The sequence below is a fragment of the Gymnoscopelus microlampas genome (genome assembly GCF_963454915.1).
Source record: "Gymnoscopelus microlampas genome assembly, chromosome: 10".
Lineage (NCBI taxonomy): Eukaryota > Metazoa > Chordata > Actinopteri > Myctophiformes > Myctophidae > Gymnoscopelus > Gymnoscopelus microlampas.
In genome coordinates, this window is record NC_139947.1 from 49,758,240 (window position 1) to 49,782,124 (window position 23,885).

At 42.4% G+C, this 23,885-nt stretch overlaps 1 protein-coding gene across 1 annotated transcript in view; it reads left to right on the top strand.

Annotated features, from left to right (window-relative positions):
• The window catches only part of LOC311053850 (dedicator of cytokinesis protein 3-like), a gene marked incomplete at both ends in the record, with an annotated part of 124,763 nt that overhangs the window by 46,652 nt on the left and 54,226 nt on the right, over window positions 1-23,885 (top strand). The window contains 8 exons of the mRNA XM_084069584.1: window positions 1,236-1,320; window positions 5,619-5,672; window positions 8,724-8,881; window positions 9,544-9,625; window positions 11,404-11,464; window positions 11,974-12,121; window positions 19,054-19,142; window positions 22,741-22,866. Of these exons, the coding sequence (XP_083925710.1) occupies window positions 1,236-1,320; window positions 5,619-5,672; window positions 8,724-8,881; window positions 9,544-9,625; window positions 11,404-11,464; window positions 11,974-12,121; window positions 19,054-19,142; window positions 22,741-22,866 (803 nt within the window). The remainder of the gene's footprint in view (window positions 1-1,235; window positions 1,321-5,618; window positions 5,673-8,723; window positions 8,882-9,543; window positions 9,626-11,403; window positions 11,465-11,973; window positions 12,122-19,053; window positions 19,143-22,740; window positions 22,867-23,885) is intronic.

The following is a 23,885-nucleotide window of genomic DNA, read 5'->3' on the forward strand; positions in this document are numbered from 1 at the left end:
TTACACTTGGTTGCATGCTGAAAATAGACGATCTACAAGTGGCGACGCGTTGTGAGCTAGTAGATCTGCTATTTTCAGAATTCAACACCCGAGCACAACCAAACATAAAATGACTTTTTTTTTCATATGCATTCATTACCATGGTCATACTGTTACTGTTTGATTTGTATTAACTGTGCTGTGTTGTGCTGTGCTGTACACACACACACACACACACACACACACACACACACACACACACACACCACATGTTGGTTTAATGTGGGCTGGATAGAGAGTATTTGAAGGTAGCTCTCTCTCTCTCTCTCTCTCTCTCTCTCTCTCTCTCTCTCTCTCTCGCTCTCTCGCTCTCTCGCTCTCTCGCTCTCTCTCTCTCTCTCTCTCTCTCTCTCTCTCTCTCTCTGTGTCTCAACCCAACCGGTTGAGACAGATGGCTGCCCACCTAGTTCCAGGTTCTGCTTGAGGTTTCTTCCTTTGCTGTTGTCGCCAAGCATTTGCTCAGGGGGGGGGCGGGGGGGGGGGGGGGGTTGTCTGTGTACTGCTGTGTGCACACTGACGGATACAAAGCTACAGGCTACCATTCATTTACAACGGAAGCCAAACGACATGAAGATAAACAAAGCTACATCTGACATTTGTAGCTGCTGCAACATCTACAGAGCTACAGATGACAAAAGCTAGAAAAGGGTCGTTTTACTATTTACGCTCACCTTTGCTCACCACACAATTGTAGTTGTAATGGGGGGAAAATAATACAGATACATGGCTTGGTGTCTTTGTATCTGCCAGTCTGAGCGATTGAACACCTTGACCTGCTGTATGTAACGTCCCCAGCAAAATGTGTTAATATAGTGTCACAATCATTTGAACCACTTTATATATATAGATCTACAAGCTCATATGAGCTTGTATATCTGCTATTTTTGAATCATCTTGAAATGTATGCACATCTTTGAATATTATAGGCTATTTTTATATTTTATATATATATATTATATTATATTTAAAGTTACATCTTTTAACCCATATCTTTGCTTCTGGAGGTCCAGGGCACAAAACCTTTTCAGATGGGGGTCCGTGGCCTAACACATATTAATTTGGGGGTCCTTGACATGAAAAAGTTTGAGAACCACTAATTGAGAAGCTATTTGTTGAATCGGCCTCAGGTCTTAATTAATGGGTTAATTGTCTCTCTTTTCCTCTCTCTCTCTCTCTCTCTCTCTCTCTCCCTCCAGACACCTGGGTTTAGACCTGGTACCCAGAAAGGAGTTTGAAATGGTGGATCCCGATCAGATCAGCATATCTGAACTATACAAAATGGTACGTTTTTATTCTCATACCAACACACGCTGTTCAAAACCTCACTCTGCAAAGTAGCTGATGGTGAATGAATAGTGAATATCATGAATGCATGGCACGGCACATGGAATCTCGTTGAAGCGTCCCCACTCAACGAGGGAAACATCCGCCCATGAGCTCTGCATGCATCTGTGGCTATGAGTCAAAACGTTGTGCTTCGTCTTGCATGATGGCGTTTTACTGCGATGATGCACTGTAACGTTTATCGCGTGAGCGGCTATATATATACATATTGGGTCTACAATGGATTGTAGACCCATTGTCTACAATCACAGACAATGCATTGCATCATGTCCCATAGCAATGCGTTGTACATCGGCTGTTTTCAAATAGCCGAAGTTCAAATTGGGCTTGAATGGTTAATGTTTTTTAATCTAAAATCTGCAAAGTATATCTAGTAATTAAAAATGTTAAATAATTGCAGTGAAGTAAAAAGTGCAGTATTCGTCTCTGAGAGGAGATGTAGCGGAGTAGATGTATAAAGAATTGAAACAAATCTAAAATACTTAAGTAAACTAAAAGAACCTAACATTTTTACTTAACCCATTAAAACCGGGAAAGCGGTGTCATTTTAGATTTTTGCGTTGGCTATTCAGATCTACATAGCAGATCTGCAAGCTTGTAGATCTGCTATGTTTTCAAATAAAAAAAAAAATCTTGAAAGCGTGAGAACTACTCATTTAGAAGGCATTTGTAGAGTCGGGCCAGTACTAATGTACATGGTTTGCTTTTCCCCCCTCTGCTGCTTTGCACTATATGTGTTATTTTCTCCTCTGTGCCTCAGCTTGACTGTGCATATCGGCGTGTGTGTGTGTGAGTGTGTGTGTGTGTGTGTGCGCGCGCGTCCGTGCGTGCGGTGGGATGTCACAAATGCGCCCGATTATCAAACCATCCATAAGAAGGTGACTCACGAGAGAGAGAGGGAGCAACGCTCCCTGGGTCTCACTGTTGCAGAGGCAGCAGAGACCCACGTGACCCGTTTCCTTTATGCTCGCGTCACCGGCACATTCACTGTGCTCCTTTCTCAGCATGCACGTGACTCTCTCACACACACACACACACACACACACACACACACACACACACACACACACACACACACACACACACACACACACACACACACACACACACACACACACACACACACACACACACACACACACACACGCGCGCGCGTGCACGCACACGTATTACCACACTTGTGAGGACATCAGCGTTTCAGATTTGTATCCATAACCCTAAAGCCGAAAGTAGTGGATCTACAAGCTCACAACGCCCCGTGCGCTGTATCGCGCTGTGCGCTTGTAGATCTGCTATTTTCCTCCAACGCACAGCTAAGTTATAAATCAGGCATAACCCCCGAACCCTAAACCTAAACCTAACCTCTAAATGTCTAACCCCTAACCTCAATCATTTCCCTAATTGTAAGCCTAAATATATATTTGTGTTAATGTATTTTTGTAACCATATTACCATAATATCGTTTTTCTTGTGAGGGCCAGGAAAATGGTGCTTAACAATATCTATTTCTCAATTCAACCATATTCGTGAGGACGTTTGGCCCTTGAAAGTATAGTAATACAAGTACACACACACACACACACACACACACACACACACAAACACACACACACACACACACACACACACACACACACACACACACACACACACATAAACACGCACGCACGTAATTGCAAACCGGCAATGCAGACATAATGCGATGTGACAAGCCTGGGCCATGCTTGGGAAAAAACACATGCACATTTAGCATTTTTTAAAATGAATTACGTATGGTTTCCGGCCGTTGTAGAAGTCACCAGATAAGACTCAGGACGTGTTCCTGTGAATAAGTCATGTTTCAGATGTGTTTTGGAATGTCAGCGGTAAGTCACGTGACCTCAAGGCCAGGCGTGCACGCCGAGAATTCCTCAAGAAAACCCAGGATTATGAGTTTGTCGATTACCTCGCAGACGTGAGAAAATGCCATTTACAGTAACAATGGGGAGGTAGTTTAAGTTATATATATTCTTTTGTTGAAGGGATAGGGACTTTTTTTCTATCGATTAGCCACCCCACGGAGACTTGAATTCATGGATATTTTTTTGTTTTTGTCGCATTTCTAAGTGTAGTGGCCCTATACATCATCAAAGTTGCATCCCCCCTGCTCTATAGCAATGATTTCTATCAGAATAATGGAGCTTTAACTTTTTTACAACAAAACGTTTTTCTTTTAACCAAAACAATATCACTTACAGCTCCTTGTAATTTATCTTTTAGTAACCTTGTAACTATCTTTAGGACATCGTGCCATTACGGGTCCATTTGGTTCCATTCGCAAGTTCTCGTGAGTTAAATTAACACAGAGGATATTTGACTGTTTAGTCGGGAAGACACTGGCTTCCATGGCCAAACAGTTGCGGGGACCATATGCTGATCAAAGAAACACCCTCCGACCGGCCCAGCATGTGTCCCATTATCCCTTTGCCACTTTTCTGGGCTTTGCGAGGCAGATTGCTCCGTGCACTAAATGCCCTGTCCAGAAACAACAGCGCACGGCCTCGTCCCTGCCAAGAAATCCTGCCTCCTCCTGACTCTGTCGATGAAAGTGAAGCTTGTTTTTGGCAGGGCACTACGAGGCCTTGGCACCCGTTCAGCCAGGAGTAAGAGCGCTTCTTTTTTTTGCCCGCTGAGCAGAGAGGTGCGTGTGGGTGTGTGTGTGGGTGTGTAGGGGGGGAGATGCAGGTGGTTGCGTGCAGTGATGGAAAGTAACTAAGTACATGTACTCAAGTACGTTTTTTTTTCAAACTTTTGAGGTCATTTTTTACTTTGATGAAGTACTTCCAATTTCCAATAATGTTACTTCTACTCCACTGTAATTATTTGAAAACTTTAGTCAATAGTTACTTTTGTTGATTTAATACAAAACCCTTTCAGAACTAAATACTGCAGGGGTCTTCAACAGGGGGTCCGGGACCCCAAGGGTCCTCAGAGTTACTACAGGGGGTCCGCCAAATCTTTGTGTGATATGTTTTTTTTTACCTTAACCACTTGAACTCTATAGCATCCCTGAGGAGAACTTTAGCCAAAAATGGCAGATCTACAAGCTCACAACGCCTCGCAGCGCGAGGCGTTGTGAGCTTGTAGATCTGCTATTTTTGGCATGTTTGGTGTAGAGGTAAAAAAGAGCAGGCCAAGTCAACAAAAAATGTTTAATCTGAAACACACTTTTATACAATATAGAGGGGGTCTCTGCTTCATCTCTCTCTCAGCTAGGGGGTCCTTGGCCTGAAAACGTTGAAGACCCCTGCTATATACTGTATTTACTTTGGCGATTTCAAAATAGCCGATCTACAAGCTCCTTAAGCGACGCATTGTGAGCTTGTAGATCTACTATTTTCAAAGGCTTTTTATACATTTTATACATTTGAGAACTTGTGAAATGGGACCTTCTGCATAGGGAGTACTTTAACTTTTGGTACTTTAAGTATATTTTGATGCCAGTACTTTTGTACTTTTACTCAAGTACATTTTGAATACCGAACTTCCATCACTGGTTGTGTCCTCTCTCGCCTCCGCTCGTCTTTTGATCAAACGTGGGCTTAACGTAGCGCTAGGGAGAACATTAAAGTGCAGGCTTTGTGGCAAAATCGGTGGGCGAAGTAGTTTTTTTTTTTTTAAACGTCCACTGTTAAACTGGTGAAACGGAAACCGGGTCAGTTCTGTGGGTAGTGGGAAGAACGGGCTGACTGGAGTATAGTGGAAGAAGTACTTTTACTTAAGTAAAAGTAGGACTACCACAATGTCAATCTGGGAACCCATTGCCAAATGAAAAGGAAAAACAGCGACCTCTGCTGTTTTTTTACTATCTCACTTGGCTCTGGGAGGAGGTCGACGTAGCACTTGTGCGCAAGGAAACCGGGGTTTTGGTCTGCCTTCAGCCTTTCACTTCCGGTGGTGCGACTATGTTTCCATTCCCACTAACAATATTTCTACACAGAACACTAACATCACTTCTCCCAGAGAACATGGATCGTTTTGGTTATAAGCCCACTTGTTTCTATGATGAAAGAGCAAGTTAAAATGTGAATATCTTTCCGTGGTTTTGTCTGCTCCGAGGACGCTATTGTTAAATGAGTTTCGGTTAAGTAGTTTAAGTGGTTGAGTATTAACACTTGAGTAAATGTACTTGAGTAAATGTTGCTTTCTAGTGGCTGACTGAAATGACATGTGTGTCTCCTCATGTCCCTCTGCAGCATGTATCCAGCAGACACTGTGGTGGAGGACAGCAAAGCACAACAACAACACAGGTAAGCTCTTTTCATGGCTGCTTGTTCGTTGGTTACATCAGTGGTTCTCAATCAGTGGTCCGGGGACCACCAGTGGTCCCTGAGGGGGGGGGGGGGGGGGGGGTGCCGGGTGGTCCCCAGCTAAATGATGGAGAGTTGGTAACCAAATGGACCCTTATAGATCTTTAATTCTTGAGAGCGTAAAATGTAAACCAAATGAACCCTTATAGATCTTTAACTCTTGAGAGCGTAAAATGTAAACCAAATGGACCCTTACGGGTCCATTTGGTTTCATTTTACGCTCTCAAGAATTAAAGTATTGTTAAACATCATAGCATTAAAGGCGCTCGGGTGGTGCAGTGGTAAAGTCACTGCCCATCACCACCACGGAGGTTGTGGGTTCGAATCCACCGTGGTGCATCCGGCTTTGTCGAGCGTCTACACGAACACAGTTGGCCCGTGTTCGGGGGAGGGAAGCCGGGCGGGGAGGAGGAGGGTGATATCGGTCATTACACGTATTCCTACGGGCTTGGGGGGCGGCACCTGTCAGCGGGGAGTGTTGGGCAGGAGGAGTAGAACGAAGGCTCTCTACGTCCTCCTGGTGGGGGCTCCTCACTGGCAGGTGAGTCAGTAGTATACGACAGCAGTGACAACACAGAAATGTGTGTGGGGAGGAGTTAATTGGTATAACGACTAAATTGGGGAGAAAAAGGGGTACAAAATAATTGGCCACTCGAAATAAAATAAAATAACATTTAAAGGCATTGTAGGCAAGTTCAGAAATAAACAAAGAAAAAAACTCCAGCAGTTCGTTTCCCCGACCACCAGAGGGTGACGCAGGGAGGACTTCCATAGAGTTAAGGGGACTTCAAAACGGCCCTGCCGAATATAGGTTGCTTTATTCGGATACAATTCGCGGAACTGCCCGCCCCTGCCGGTTCTCTGAATTTTTATTTTTAAATAGGCTCTATCATGATAAATTGACCACATATATGAAGTTAAACAACTAAATTCTATCCAAACGATTTCTTAAAAGTAAATTCTGTGCCTCAAAAAAGAAGTTTGAAAGCGTTTTAAAACCGAAAGTAAAAAGTTCCCACGGACGCGCACATGCTTTGAGTTGAGTTACAATTGTTCGCTTTAAAATATTATTTATATTCAAAGATTTGCAAAAGTCTTCTCGATTAAAAAAAAATAGCAGATCTACAAGCTCATAGCGCGGCACTCGGTGCCGTGCTATGAGCTTGTATATCTGCCATTTTTGAATAGCGTAAAATAGTGTAAAATAATGCTTTTTAGCTCAAATCTAAAAATGACACAGATGCGTTCCAGGTCTTAATGGGTTACGGTCGGGTCTATAATGCATTATAAGCACATTTATAATGCACTTATAAGGCATTATAACACTCGTTATAAATGTTTATAATTATGTATGATAACGTGTAACAAGGTTTGTGAAGTATTATAAGTGCTGGTCATAATGCGTTATGAGCTCAGAGGAACAGCACATTAGCTCCGTTTTGTACACTCTCAGAGTTACAGACCCATAAAGTGTCCATTTGGGCCCCTGTTGGTCCCCGGACCTTTGTTGAGAAACAGTGTAGTAATAGCTCTGGTCAGGTACTATTAGTAGCGTATTTTAGACGCTGTGTTACAGTAATAATGGGTCATCTCCACTGGCACAAAAGACACATGATGGGTCTACAATGAAAACTCCTTGACCGCAAAAAGTGTACTATTTTTCCACTATTTATAGAGTACTTTACTTGGCCAACGCACGCACGTGCCTCCTGACTTTTCAGGAGTGCAAACGACTCTTATAGAGCGACTCATCATGACTTCACCACAGCCACAAATGTATATCCGGCTAGATCAGGGGTCTTCAACGTTTTCAGGCCAAGGACCCCCTAGCTGAGAGACAGATGAAGCAGGGACCCCCTCTATATTGTATGAAATTGTGTTTCAGATTATACTTTTTTTTTCCCCCTCTACACCTATATACCATTTTGCCAAAAATAGCCGATCTACAAGCCCACAACGCCTCGCAGCGCGAGGCGTTGTGAGCTTGTAGATCTGCTATTTTTGGCTAGAGTTCTCCTCAGAAAAGGGATGCTATGGTTCAAGTGGTTAAGGTAAAAAGAAAAATCATATCACACAAAGATTTGGCGGACCCCCTGTAGTGACTCTGAGGACCCCCTAGGGGTCCCGGACCCCCTGTTGAAGACCCCTGGGCTAGATAATTCCAGCAGAGTCACATTGGAGCAGTATTATTCGTCAACCTTATTTCTGGAAGAACAGGACACTAATAATGTTCTGGAAACTTTATTTGATTTCCATAGATATAAAATAAAGTAACATCCATAGTCCATAGACATTTTACCCAGAAATATTGTTGTAATATCCTTTTTTTATACAGGGCGCCATTAAAAAAGAGACTTTGGTCTCAATGGATTTCACAGAAAGAAAGATTTCAAATACCTGTCTGTTTACAAACATTCAAACTGATCTAGATTTGACTAGACTCTGTAATTAAATGAAATGAATGAAATTAAATGGAAAATATCTCAATTGTTTTCAGATATCAGCAAAAATCTCAATATAACACACTGTATAACACCATTTTAACTATTTAATTATAAATGTATGTGTGTTAAGCACATTAACCCTGGCATTGCTGTGTTGGGCAGATTTTTGAACATTTTCCAAAAATGTTCAAAATGTTTAAAGTTTTACACGTTGTGAGCTTGTAGATCGTCTATTTCCGCTATCTGTTGAACAACAAAGTATACAGCATAGGATTGAAGTGGTTAAGAAAACCTCCCATCTGTTTTTCTTCTATACAAATCGACCGTGTATCTATTTATGTAAATTCACAAACTGACCCTCGTGAATATGCACGCCCATCTGTTACCTTCTATATCCACACATTGTGACATTATTTACAACCTTTTGGCTACACAAACGCAGGTACCATTTGTAGCTAGCAGCAGGTAGCACGTGTAGCTAGCAGCAGGTACTAAGCCTGAAGGAGCTGTCTTGTGAACGTGCCGTCGTTCCTGTTCCTCTCCGCAGGGCGACAACAACGCCAAGCAGCGCCACGGCGACGGTTGCCGCGTCCCCGTGTCACACCACCTCTTCATCAACCTGAAGAGCTTCACGTACAACAGCATCAGCGAGGACGCCGACGTCTTCTTCTCCCTGTACGACACACGCGACGCCAAACAGATCAGGTAAAAGCTGCAGGAGTGTCTCTCGTCCAGTGTTGGCAGAAACACTCAACCAGGTCTATGAAAACACAATATGGGAACCCACGTGGCAAACAAAAAAAACTTAGTTTTTACATGTAGGGGGAGCACCTCCTCTTTTGTGTAGAAACAGGAACTCATTTTGGCTCCTCCCCTTTCTTAGTCCACTTCCTCCCGGGTGCTTCTCTGTTTATTCCCACTAACAACAACACTACATGTTGTTTAGGGCAGTGGTGAGCTGACAGATTCTGCTGTTAGCTGAATCCGTCTTGATAGATTAATGAAAACAAGCCCAAAAGACACATAAGGCCACACTGCAGTAAAGAGGCCTACATACTTCAAAAAAATCCAACCTACATCTGAACTTTTTTTTTTTTTTTGTCTTGCTGATCCGAAGAAAGTATATGGTACAGTGTGAGCACCGGTACCAGGCTTAATAATGCTGCCACAAGATTAAAACACTAAAAGAAGTCAACAGGGACTTTTGTCCCGTGGATCTGTACTTGGTCTCTACACTAAATATTATTGACCAAAATAGACAATCTACAAGTCTACAATAGGTATGACACATCTGCTAAAAACATTTGAAACGAGGCAGGTGGGTATTATTATGATGATGACATGTGTGATGTTCCTTTGTGTTACAGTGAGAAGTTCATGGTGAGACTGAACAAGAATGGAGGACCAAAGAACCCAGAGAAGGCTGACCGGCTGTGTGCTCTGTTCACGGTAACCTTAACCTACAGTACTACTACTACTACTACCGCTATTTTTGGTGAATGTTCCCCCAGAATAGTAACCTTAACCTACTATTAACCCACTTAACCCACTAAAGAACTGTAGCATGGTCTATTTAGCACACTGTTTCTCAACCAGTGGTCCACGGACTGTGTGAAATACTTACAGGTGGTCCATGGGATTATTATTATTGTTTTACGATAACAAAAATTAATTGTACCTTAAATGTATTCAAAATATGTAAATAGCATTTCTTAGGTCCATCCAAAAAAAGAAAGAAAGAAAGAAAGATTCATCTGAAAAGCATAGTGTGGAGAAAAAACTGAAATAATGACTGTTGAGGGCTTGATACACTTTGTTGCACGTGGTCGTGTGCACCGAAAACAGCTGATCTGCAACAACTTTAGAGCTTGTAGATCAGCTATTTTCAGTACGCGACACCGGCGTGCACTACTATAAGCACAGTACTACATTTCCTATGGTTCTGAAGTAACTGTCGCTGCGACTGCTGTTCATGGTTTAAACCCATTCAGACCTGGAACGCATCTGTGTCACTTAAGATTTATTTGGCTATTCAAAAATAGCAGACTCTAGCTGCTGTCCATGGTTCTGAAATAACTGTAGCTGCTGTCCATGGTTCTGATATAACTGTAGCTGCTGTCCATGGTTCTGATATAACTCTAGCTGCTGTCCATGGTTCTGATATAACTGTAGCTGCTGTCCATGGTTCTGATATAACTGTAGCTGCTGTCCATGGTTCTGATATAACTCTAGCTGCTGTCCATGGTTCTGAAATAACTGTAGCTGCTGTCCATGGTTCTGATATAACTGTAGCTGCTGTCCATGGTTCTGATATAACTGTAGCTGCTGTCCATGGTTCTGATATACCTCTAGCTGCTGTCCATGGTTCTGATATAACTGTAGCTGCTGTCCATGGTTCTGATATAACTGTAGCTGCTGTCCATGGTTCTGATATAACTGTAGCTGCTGTCCATGGTTCTGATATAACTGTAGCTGCTGTCCATGGTTCTGATATAACTGTAGCTGCTGTCCATGGTTCTGATATAACTGTAGCTGCTGTCCATGGTTCTGAAATAACTGTAGCTGCTGTCCATGGTTCTGATATAACTGTAGCTGCTGTCCATGGTTCTGATATAACTGTAGCTGCTGTCCATGGTTCTGATATAACTGTAGCTGCTGTCCATGGTTCTGAAATAACTCTAGCTGCCACGTTTGTGCCACATTTTGGTGCAGATCAGAGCAATGGTGCGCCTCTCAAGTCGGGATGTTACGTTTGTGACATCCACGGTCCGCGGTCGACCCACCTTCTACGCAAGTTTAATGTAGGATAAATCTAGCTTTGATATAATTAATGTTAAATATAAACAAATATATAAAAATCATTGTGTGATTGTGATATGCCTCCTTATTTAGTGTACTAAATATACTGCATATAGTTGCACTGCAATGTTAAATGTTATCGTCTCTATCGTCTCTCTATGTCCAAAACTGTTACTTTTCAGATCTGCTACTTTTGATGCTTTTGTGTGACACTGTGTAAGATGATCAAGTAGGGCGTTAAATTACAAAAATACACACAAAGTTAGAATATGGAGATAAGAGGTTTCTGCCCTACGGCAGAGATATGCTATAGTGGTCCAGAGCTCACACAAGGTTGAGGAGAACTGCAGTAAAGAAAGAAAGGGAGCAACGCTCCATTTAGCGCTCCTCAGTCAGTCCTGTGAACGTTGTTCTGCTTTGTCTTTCAGGACCTGAGCAGTAAAGACCTGAAGAGAGATCTCTACATAGTCGCACATGTCATAAGAACCGGTGAGTAGCCCTGCCCGTAGCCCCATGAAGCTTAACCCATTAAGACCGGGGACGCATCTGCGTCTCATTTTAAGATTTCTTTGGGCTATTCAAAAATAGCAGATCTACAAGCTCATAGTGCGGCACTGCCGCACTATGAGCTTGTAGATCTGCTATTTTTGAAAAATCATGAAAACTTTTTTTTTCTTTTTTTTTTTCCAAAAACATTTTTAAGAATCGCCTCAGGTCTTAAAGGGTTAATATCTCGCTTGGGGCTTTGAATAAGATGGATGGTATACAGTATAAACATATTTTCTTTACTTTTCTTTTCTTTTCATTTCTCTCTGCCCTCCATTATTCTTCTCTTCTCTTCTCTCCTCTCCTCTCCTCTCCTCTCCTCTCCTCTCCTCCTCTTCTCTTCTCTTCTCTTCTCTTCTCTTCTCTTCTCTTCTCTTCTCTTCTCTTCTCTTCTCTTCTCTTCTCTTCTCTTCTCCCCTCCTCTCCTCTCCTCTCCTCTCCTCTCCTCTCAGGTCGTATGCTGCTAAATGACTTTAAGAAAGGTCCTCCTCATGTCCAGTACCGGCGGCCGTACGGCTGTGCTGTCCTGGCCATGAGTGACGTGTTCCACACCATCACAGACCTCAAAGAGGAGAAGGACTTTGTTCTCAAAGTTTACACGTGAGTGAGCAGTGGGTTTGGGGTTTGAGTGAAAGTGTGTTTTCTGAAACGTGTCCGGTGGTGGAATCACACATTTCCCCTACAAAGCGGTTGCGATCAGGTGCAGCAGCCGCTGCGTCGCGGCCGGAACGCAATGCTACGTGTCAGGGACGTGCACAGATAGACTCTAGGTGGTGCTAGAGCACCTGCCCTTTGCCCTCTTGACCAGAAGTGCCCTTTTGAAAAAAGAAAAAAAAAAGTTTTTTTTTTCCAGTTTACAGCAGGGGTCTTCAACAGGGGGTCCGGGACCCCTAGGGGGTCCTCAGAGTTACTACAGGGGGTCCGCCAAATCTTTATGTGATATGATCTTTCTTTTTACCATAACCACTCGAAACCTAGCATCCCTTTTCTGAGGAGAACTTTAGCCAAAAATAGCAGATCTACAAGCCCATAACGCCTCGCGCTGCGAGGCGTTGTGGGCTTGTATATCGGCTATTTTTGGCAAAGAGGTATAGGTGTAGAGGGGAAAAAAGAGCAGACCAAGTAAACAAAAAAAAGTATAATTTACTTGAGCACCTGCCCCTCAAAATGTCTGTGCACGCCACTGGGATCTCATATGGTTGGGAAAGCTGTCAATCTGGGTGGGCTGGCTGTCAATCTGGCTTGTACATCTGTGAGCTTTACATCTGCTATTTATTTTAATTTTAATTTTGGGCTTTTTATGCCTCTTATTATAGATAGGACAGTAAGCTGACAGGAAATGGGGAGAGAGAGATGGGGAGTGACACGCAGCAAAGGCCGTCGCGACCGGGACTCAAACCCACAACGCGCTGTCAGGCCACATTGTAGCCTAGGTGCCCATACCGCTACGCCAGCAGTCCGGGCCATTTTTTTTACATTTTTGAAAAAATTGTGTTTGAAAAATGTCCAATAATTTGGGCGGTCCTTGGCACATAAAATCTGCCTCAGGTCTTAATGGGTAAATGAACTCTGTGAGTGTACAGATGGAACCAAATGGGCCCGTAAGGGTCCATTTGGTTCCATCTGTACACTCTCAGAGTTAAGTTCTCGGGGTCCACTAGGGTCCCCGAGGATCCATTGGATTCCATTTTGTACCCTCACAGAGCTAAAATTAGCACAATACATTTTACTGTCTTATTACTGCAATCGTAGAGAAAGAGACACACGGTATACCATTATATTTTAGAAGCATGAAACAAATATCACCGTTACAATGGTCTGCCGTGTGGTTCCTACTCTGTCATTAGTCTCTACCTGCCATCGGTAATTGCTTGGTAATTGCACGGTTTCCGTTGCTCCGGGTTTATAGTGGAAGCGTGGGCACGCACGAGCCATGAGGCGGAGATGAATGCCGTATGAATGTATATATGACAACCTGAACCTATTGTTGCTCTACTGTTGATGTGTAGTATTTTACTTTCATTCTTTTTAGCTTTTTACCCCCCAATCTAGTCGTTATGCCAATTAATTCCTCTCCGCACACATTTGTGCGAGGCAGACATGTTTTATGAATGTATATATAATGAAAACCTGAACCTATTGTTGCTCTGGTGTTGATGTGTAGGTTATGTGAGGGAGGGTTCCAAATGGACCCTTACGGGTCTGTAACTCTGAGCGTGTACAAATGGAACTGGTTTGTTCCACACACTCTCAGTTATGATGGTCCTTGAAATTACCAGCTAGGATAAAAACCCTGTTCCGGGAAACGGTTCAAAATGCAGTGGTGTTAAGTAACTAAGTACATTTACTCAAGTACTGTACTTAATATTGTACTTTTACTCCACTACTATCATTTGAAAACTTTAGTTACTTGTTACTATGCAGATATAAATGATTACATTATAAAACATACATTGACCCTATTTTATACATAGGCTATTTGAAAATAGCCGTTTTACAAGCTCACAACGCGTCGCATTGCGACGCGTTGTGAGCTTGTAAATCTGCTATTTTCAAACATTTTAGTACTTTTACTTTTGGTACTTAACTCTCTCAGTGCCACGCCCCGAGATATCCCGAGTTTTTCCCGAGTACCCTCCCTGCCAGAACGAGAAATCCCGAGTTTTAACTTTTGACTGTGGTCGCGCTATTCTGTTTATTTTTCATGATCACTTTCACTTCCTGATTCCTTCAGACTCATTGGGTTCTGGTTTCATGACGCAGATTCCGTTTCCGGTTCTCATTTTTTTCCCGCGGTCATTTTCGGACAGAATAGGGAAAGTCACGGTTTTTCACACGGTAGAAAAAACGAACGGAGAGGTCTACGTCTATAAGCTATTTGAAAATTAAATTACAAAATAGCAAAAAAAAAAAAAATTGCTCGCACTGGGGGAGTACTTTATGAGAATACTCTGGCACTGAGAAAGTTAACTACATTTTGATACCAATACTTGTGTACTTTTAAGTACATTTTTAATTCCCACCACTGCCAAAATGTGATTGAACCGATTCCGGCTCCATCAATGTTGGATCCGGTTCCTCCGGTTCCGGATGACGGTACATCTGCCCTACAGTATGCTTCATATGAATGATAACGATTTTTATACCAGAATGATAATGAAGTGTCCTCTGAGAAATCAATAGCTGCTCACCCCGGGGCCCTCACATTGGGCTCTTGGCGTGATGTGAATCTGGCTGGCTCCGTTAGGCTCTGCCCCCACGGAGAGACACTCCTGTACCCCTGCCAACCCCCCCCCCCCCCCCCCCCACCCAATGGAGCATGGAGGCAGGAGACATGGAAAGAAAGACACTGAGAAAAGGGAAGGAGAGAGAGAGAGGGAGGGAAGAAAAGCGAGCGAGAGGAAGAGAGGAGTTCAAGTGAGAGAGAGAGAGAGAGAGAAGAGAAGGAGAAAATGGCAGTGGTGGAAAAAGTACTCAAATTCTTTACTTAAGTGAAAGTACCAATACCAATACTGCTAAATAAAAATAAAAATACTCTGTTACAAGTAAAAGTCCAGAATTCAAAATTGAATTGAGTAAAAGTAAAAAAGTATTGGCATCAAAATGTACTTAAAGTACCAAAAGTAAAAGTACTAAAATGTTTGAAAATAGCCGATCTACAGGCTCACAATTGTGAGCCTAGGTATAAAACAGGGCTAAAGTGGTAAATGTACGTTTCATAATATCATAATTTATATCTGAAAAGTAACTAGTAACTAAAGTTCTCAAATAAATGTAGTGGAGTAAAAGTACAATATTTGCCTCTGAGATGTAGTGGAGTAGAAGTAAAAGTATTGGAAATTGGAAATACTCAAGTAAAGTACAAATACCTCAAAATTGTACTTAAGTAAATGTACTTAGTTACTTTACACCACTGGAAAATGGGAAATGCAAGTGAGAGAGGAAGAGAGGGAGGGAGAGAGAGGGGGGGTCGGGGATTGAGAGAGGGAGAGGGAGAAAGAGAGAGTGGGGGAGAAGGAGAGAGAGAGAGAGAGAGAGAGAGAGAGAGAGAGAGAGATGACACTTAGATAAATGAACAAAGTCAGTGAAACACAGAGCTAAGCATTCTGCGCTGTCAGTCAATACTAGCTTCCTGCTATAGCATCCCTCTGCCCCCCCCGTCGTCCTCCGTGACCTCTGGCGCTCTCTGGCACCACCCACAGGTCACAGGTCACACGTGCGCTCTGCCTCTGAGCGTCGTGCGCTCACAGGTCACAGGTCACAGGTCACACGTGTTTGTGACGGGATGATGGTTGTTATCGTTGTTTATCACGCTAAAAACGCTTAGAATCGCAAGAGATTTGTATTTACTGTATGGTGAAATTGTCTACACCGGGCCTGAGTTGGCTTTTTTCCGCCTACACCATATCTCTTTGCTAAAAAAAATAGCAGATCTACAAACTCACAACGGGTTGTGACGTGTTCTGAGCTAGACTGTATCGGTGCGGTACACTGCACTCTACAGCTGGACTGTAATGTGCGGTGGGACCGTGCCCTTTTTACCTCTGGGGCAGAATCTGCCAATGCTTTGTCAATGCAAATGCGTGGATTCTTGGAAAAAAATCTGCAAGACCATGAATCCATGCATTTGCATTGACAAAGCATTGGCAGATTCTGCCCCAGAGGTAAAATAAAAGTGCGGTGGGGCCGTGCCCTAAAGGGAGATTTTCTCGCAACTTTCTCGTGTTTGGGAAACATTGCGTTATACAGTAGAGTCTGATGGCTCTTTCCCTGTAAAAAGCCATCAGTGGTGGAAAAAGTACTGGCAGTTTCTTACTTAGGTAAAAGTATCAATACTGCAATATAGAAATACAAGTAAAAAGTCTGGAATTGAGAATTTTACTTGAGTAAAAGTTCAAAAGTATTGGTATCAAAATGTACTTAAAGTACCAAAAGTAGAATGTACTCATTATGCAGAATGTAGAAGTAAAGTAATGAGTAGAAGTAAAAGTACTGAAAATTGTACATTACATTACTTCAGTAAATGTACTTAGTTACTTTACACCATTGAAAGCCAATGGTGGTGATTCAGTGGTGTGACTGGCTGGCTGGCTGGCTGACTGGCTGACTACTGCTGCTGCTGCTGCCTCCAAACTGTCTCTTCCCATATCTCTCGGCTCGTGTGCGTCCCCCCCCCCCCGGGACCTCCTCCAGGGGCCCTCTGGGCCCACGGTAATGAAAAAAAGTCCGGTGGAGAGCCGGCTGTCAGCTCTGCTTAGCTGCCTGGCTGTGCATTGTGGACTAATGCGCTGCTTGGTAGTGCCTCTGAGTGTCTGCTGGAGGAAATGTGGGTGACGGGGGACACACGCTGTCTCACCTGGTCCTCCTCTACCAGAGTCCACTCAGACAACTGGCCGTCTTGGGGGGGGGCCGGAGCCCCCAAAACTAGCAGATGTACAAGCTCGCTTTAACCCATTGAGACCTGAAGCCGGTTCTACATGTCTCCTAAATCTCAGCAGTATTCTGAAAAACGTATGTTTCTATATCAGTGGACCCCCAAAATTATATGTATTTGGACGCGGATCAAATATTTTGTTCCAGTGACCCCCAGAAGCAAAGATTTGAGTTAAAAATGTTTGCTTTAAAAATATATAATATTCAAAGATTTGCACACATTTTCACGCTTTTTCCCAAAAATAGCAGATCTACAAGCGAGTGCCGCGCTACGAGCTTGTATGTCAGCTATTTTTGAATAGCCCAAAGTGTAAAATAATGCTTTTTAGCTCAAATCTAAAAATGACACAGTTCCAGGTCTTTGTGGGTTAAATACATTTTTTTTTGTATATTCATATACATTTCTTCCTGTCAAACAAAACACATAATGCATGACTATATCGGCAGGTACTAACCAATTTTAACCAATAAAATGGTGACAAGCACAGAGAGCTATGGTTCCATTATGCTGGACACTAGCTGGTGCTGTTGTTTCAACAGAGATGGCGGATACAGTGTTAACTATCTTTAAAAAAAAAGTTAAATAGAACACTATAGATTGATTGATTTGATTTATTGAATACAAGATGACTAGTAGTATAACAGTAGAGGTAGTACAGTCAAACGTTATGCTAAAGGGATAATGCAAAAAAAGCCCCAGGTGTGTGTTTCCATTGTGGTCCATTGTACTCAATTAATCAGCAAGATTCACGTGCGTGCATGCGGGCGCTCGCATGTGTGATTTTAGTCGACGTGTTGATTTCGTCGACTAAAAATATGACGAACAATGTTGGTCGACTACCTTTTTTCACTGACGAAAACTAAATAAAAACAAAATAAAAACTAAGACTAAATATATTGACAATTTCGGCAACAAATAAAAACTAGACTAAAATGTTAGTGAGGGACGAGTGGAGAAGAGATCCAGTAGAACTAAAAGACAAGTCATTTTATGTTTGGTTGCGCTCTGGTGTTGCGCTCTGAAAATAGCCGATCTACAAGCTCACAACGCTTCGCACTGCAACCAAGTGTAAAATCAGCCATTACGACGCCATCAAGGCACCGCCAAAACACATTTTAGTTGACTAAATCAACTGTAGATTTAGTCGACTAAAACTAGACAAAAACAAAAAAAAATCAGATGACTAAAATATGACTGAAACTAAGTGGAATTTTATTCAAAAGACTATGACTAAAACTAAATCAAAATGTTGCTGTCAAAATCAACACTGTGCTGTGACCAGTTTTTGGTTTCTTTATTTCGGTTTTAGGGTTAAGATTAGGGTTAGGTTAGGGTTATGTTATTTAATTCTTATTTTTGCCTGATTTTACCAATTTATTATCAAAAAATCACACCCTGTTTGAAGGAAGCGGTGCCTTTGGGGCGGTGCTTAACTCATTTCAGTTCGTCCCTATTGGTGGTCTGAGTCCACTTACCAAATTTGTACTTGGTAGCATGCTGCAAACTGGAATGATGGCTGTTTAAAGCCCAGCCAATGGGCAGACAGAGGGGACGGGGCTTAAGTAAGTACAGTTCGTCCCTATTGGTGGTCTAAGTCCACATACCAAATTTGGACTTGGTGGCATGCTGCAAACTGGAGTTATAGCTGTTTAAAATCCCGTGCTCATCCCGTGCTCATACGGGCGGACGGACATAACATAAGCTGGGGGTCCCTGGACCCCTCTTTGATAACCAGTGGCACGTGTGGCCAATGAGAGGAGAGATGGCATAGGCAATCTCCAAGTCTGTGTGTGTGTGTGTGTGTGCGTGTGTTTGTATGTGTTGCTTCTTTGCCGTGCTCATCCCGTGCTCATGGACATAACATACGGACGGACGGACGGACGCTCATACGGACAGAGTCAAACGTAGAGCGGTTGGCACCGCAAAAAAAAAAAAATCATTTTCTTTTTTCATATCTTTGATTTTCGGGACATTGCTCTGCTTGTGCGGGACGCGGGACAGAGGGTCCAATTTCGGGACTGTCCCGCGAATTTCGGGACGGGTGGTCACCCTAATCTCAGCTGGTCTTTCTAAACCTCAAATCTCAATCTCTCTCCAGGTGTAACAACGAGAACGAGTGGTACCAGATCCAGGAGAACATCATTCGCAAGTCCAACACCAAGTACTCCGCTCCCAGCACTAACTATGGTAAATATGACACCCCCTCTCCACAGAACAACACGTCACACCTAGCCGTGGGCTAGGATTGGACTACATGAACCCTATTGTTGGTTCTCAAATTGGGGTCCGGGGACCCCCAGGGGTCCTTGTGTGGGGGGGTTCCAAGAGGTCCCCAGCAAAATGTGCTAATCTAGCATCACAATAATTTGAACCACTTCAACCTTTTATACTTTGGCTATTAAAAAATAGCAGATATACAAGCTCATAGCGCGGCACCGAGTGCCGCGCTATGAGCTTGTATATCTGCTATTTTTGAAAAATCTTGAGAATTTGTGACAAATCTCTGAATATAATATTTTTTAAAGCGAACATTTGTAACTCAAATCTTTGCTTCTGGGGGGGGTCCCTGGGACAAAATATTTTGACATGGGGGTCCGCGGCCAAATACATATCATTTTGGGTGGTCCTTGACGACGTGAAAACGTTTGAGAACCACTGCTATGGCGTCCCTGTCCTGGACATGTCATAATAGAGAAGCGTTTTTTACATACGCCTTAATGCGATGACCAGTGCAGCTGAAGCGGCCTATAGAGGTCTCTCTCTCAAGGTTGAATGGGGGTGTTCGTCGTCATTACGCAATATCGATCACTGGAACTATGATAATCTCCATTAAGGAAAAACTGGAGAGGAGGGATTTATTGATGATAGCTCACGTGGAGGGGTTAAGCTCTTCCACAAGGACACGGGATCACGTTTCGTGTTCTTAACCACTAGATACCTTCCGTCTTAGTAGTATTTTTAGCAACACCTCCTCTGGTATAGCCTCGTTACTTGTTGGAACTACAATTCCCAGAATTCAGCTCAAAACTAAATCAGGAAGTACCGTTCCAAAAAACCGAACCCATTGTTTTTTTATTTGAATCCTGAAAAGTAACAGTTTTGGTCATATGAGGTTTTCCACCCGACAGCAATGATTAAACAAGTGTGATTGATGCCCATTGGGAAAGCATGGCCTTCCGCTTATGCAATACCCATTCTAACCGTTGTCGGAGTGCAGTACCCGTTATCATAGTACCTGGAGTCCAGTTTATGCTATCAGTACTATGACATAATATTGATGACATCAGTTATCTCCATGAATGGAGCATAGAAGGGACACAAGACAGACAGACAGACAGACAGACAGACAGACAGACAGACACACAGACAGACACACACAGAGATTAGTGGATGTTCGAGACATATCGGTCCGATGGTTCTCCAGATAGATGATGCTGTGGGGGTTTTATAAATATTGAAACCAATGACAAGTAAACCCTATAGACCTGAGGTCGATAAAAAAAAGAAAACGCCTTCCAAATTCTAGTAGTTTTCAGGACAAAAAAATATTTATTCCAATAAAAATAAATACAAATAAAAAAAAGTATTGCTCTATAGCAACGTCTAAAATGACACAGATGCTGTATCGGGTTGAAAGGTGTCAAGACGTATAGGTTAGACCAGTGGTTCTCAAACTTTTTCATGTCAAGGACCCCCAAATTGACACTTATTAGCCCGCGGACCCCCATTTGAAAAGATATGCCAGGGACCCCCATAAGAGATGATTTTTACAGCTCTAGCCGTAAAAGAAATTATATCAAGGACCCCTAGTTTGACATGCATTAGGGCTACGGACCCCCATTTAATGGACTTTCTATCTCTGGGACCCCAATTTATATTGTAAAATCAATGTTAATTTAACTCTGAGAGTGTAAAAATGGAACCAAATGGACCCGTCAAACTTTTTTCGTAAATGAATGCTGTATTTTTCTATGTCACACAAAAGTAGCAAAAATAGCCGATCTACAAGCTCAAAACGCGGCGCACTGCGACGCATTTTGAGCTTGTAGATCTGCTATTTTTTGCTATTTTTGAATTGGAATCCTGTTTTTTTTTGTGCTATTTTTTTTATTAGAATCCTGAAAAGTAAATGTTTGATTTAATTTCAAATGCATTTAGTTTTACTTATGTTAACTTTATGAACTTAAATACAAATACATTGCACATAAAAAAGACTGTGGAATTTTAATACTAGTCATTAAGCTACTAATACTAGACTGAAGTAATTAAAGCGGGTCATGTTTGCATGTTTGGGACTGTAACAGCTGAAATCAATAATATATCAGTATTCTGATATTAACCTGAGGGCCGCATTAAGTGAAGGTGGGGATCATGTCACATGTGGCCCCCGGGCCGCCAGTTGCCCATCTATGGGCTAGACAAAATCTTAGTGACTACATTGTATCCACTGGAACACAGTGGATACATTTCATTTAAAAAGGGTTTTTGGACAGACAAGGTTTCAACCAACGTCTCCATTCCATAACACTTGTACCACCGCCCACCTCCCCCACCCCCCCACCTCCTCCCACTCCTCCCTCCCGGCTTTGATTCCATCTCTCCATCCATTCCATTCTCCTCCTGCCTCCGTCTCCTTCCTCTCTTCCCCCGTACTCTGACTAATGTCCTTCAACCCTTTGAGACCGGGAACGCATCTGTGTCATTTTAACATGTCTTTGGCCATTCAAAAATAGCTCATAGCCATGAGCTTGTTCAGTTCAGTTCAGTTCAGTTTTTTTTATTTTCGGATAAAAAATGTAGATCTGCTATTTTTGAAAAATTGTGAAAATGTATATATATATTTTTTCTTTTAAAGCGAACATTTTTAACTCAAATCTTTGCTTCTGGGGGTTCCCTGGAACATCATATTTCGAGATGGGGGTCCGCGGTCAAATACATATCATTTTGGGGGTCCTTGACATGAAAAAGTTTGAGAACCACTGATAGCAACGTAAGTTTTTTTCAAAAAAACGTTTAGATTTAGAAGACATTTGTTGAATCCCCCAGAAGCAAATATTTGAGTTACAAATGTTCGCTTAAAAATACATACCGGTATATTCAAAGTTTCGCACACATTTTCATGATTTTTCAAAAAATAGCAGATCTACAAGTACAAAAGGATTGGTGTCAAAATGTACTAAAAGTAAAATGTACCAAAAATAAAAGTTCTAAAATGTTTGAAAATAGCAGATCTACAAGCGCTACAATAGCAGATCTACAAGCTCACAAACGTGTCGCGATGCAACACGTTTTTTTTATATTCTATTTTCAAATAGTTTAGGTATAAAATAGGGCTAAAGTGATTAATGTGTGTTTTATAATGTAATAATTCTTATCTGCAAAGTAACAATTAACCAAAGTTTTCAAATAATTGTAGTGGAGTACAATATTTGCCTCTGAGATGTAGTGGAGTAGATTAGAAGTACATTGGAAACACTCCAGTAAAGTAAAACTACCTCAACATTGTACTTAAGTACGGTACTTTGTGTTACGCGTTACGTGTTTGTAGATCGGCTATTTTCGTTGCGCGATCGGTCAGGCATAAGGAAAGTTGTTCTCACAAGGACTATTTTGTCTAATTCTGCTGTGTGTGTGTGTGTGTGTGTGTGTGTGTGTGTGTGTGTGTGTGTGTGTGTGTGTGTGTGTGTGTGTGTGTGTGTGTGTGTGTGTGTGTGTGTGTGTGTGTGTGTGTGTGTGTGTGTGTGTGTGTGTGTGTGTGTGTGTGTGTCCGTCCTCTCCATTGCAGGCCTGATCATCTCTCTGCAGCTGCTGCGGGGGGAGCTAGAGCAGATCAGAAGGGAGAACCAGGCGGTGTTCAGCAGGGCCCTGGCTCTCACTCGCAAGCTGGGCTTCCCAGACGTCATCCTGCCAGGTGAGAGGGGAGGGAGGGTGGGGGCAGGCTGGGTGGGTGGGTGGGTGGCAGCACGGGGGGTGGGGGGGGGACTAGCAGAGAACTAGCAGAGACGGCAGTGCAGCAAGGACCCACGCGGTGAAGATTGGAAAGCCTCTATGGTGGTGGGTGGTGGTGTGGAAAAAGTACTCCTTTTTTTCCCTCCTAAGTAAAAGTATCAATACCACTACTCAATGTGGAAATGCAAGTAAAAGGCCGGTATTCAAAATGTATTCTTCAGTAAAAGTACAAAAGAATTATCATAAAAATGTAGTTAAAGTACCAAAAGTAGAAGTACTCGTTATGCAGAAGGTCCCCATTTCACAAGTTTTAAAATGTATACAAATCCTTTTGAAAATAGCAGATCTACAAGCTCACAACGCGTCGCTTTGCGACGCGTTGTGAGCTTGTAGATCTGCTATTTTCAAATTGCCAAATAATAATAATAATTAAAATCTAGTAACCTGTAGCTAAAGTTTTCAAATAATTATTATGGAGTAAAAGTACAATATTTGCCTTGCTTTGGGTTGGAATAGAAGTAAAAGTATTGAAAAATGGAAATACTCCAGTAAAGTAAAAAAAAAAAAAACCTCACAATTGTACTTAAGTACAGTACTTGAGTACATGTACTTAGTCACTTTACATCACTGGACGGATGGCAGCGGAACAAGCAGAGACGGCAGTGCAGCAGGGACCCACGCGGTGAAGTTTGGAAAACCTCTATGGTGGAGGCGGTGATGGAAAAGAAGTACTTGATTTTTGTTGTAGCAATAGAGGGTATGCGCATGCTTAAAGTGAATGGCACATCGAGTGGCAAAGCGAGTGGCAAAGCAACATGCAAAGTGAGTTTAACATTGCAATGAGACAAAAACGTTTTTTACGTTCTTGGCAGAATTAGTAATTGGAAATAATTACCTTTTTTACGTTTTTGGCAGGGAATGAGTTAATGTTGTTTAATGCAATCAGATATGACTTTTCTGTTTGGATGCATGGGCTGTCAA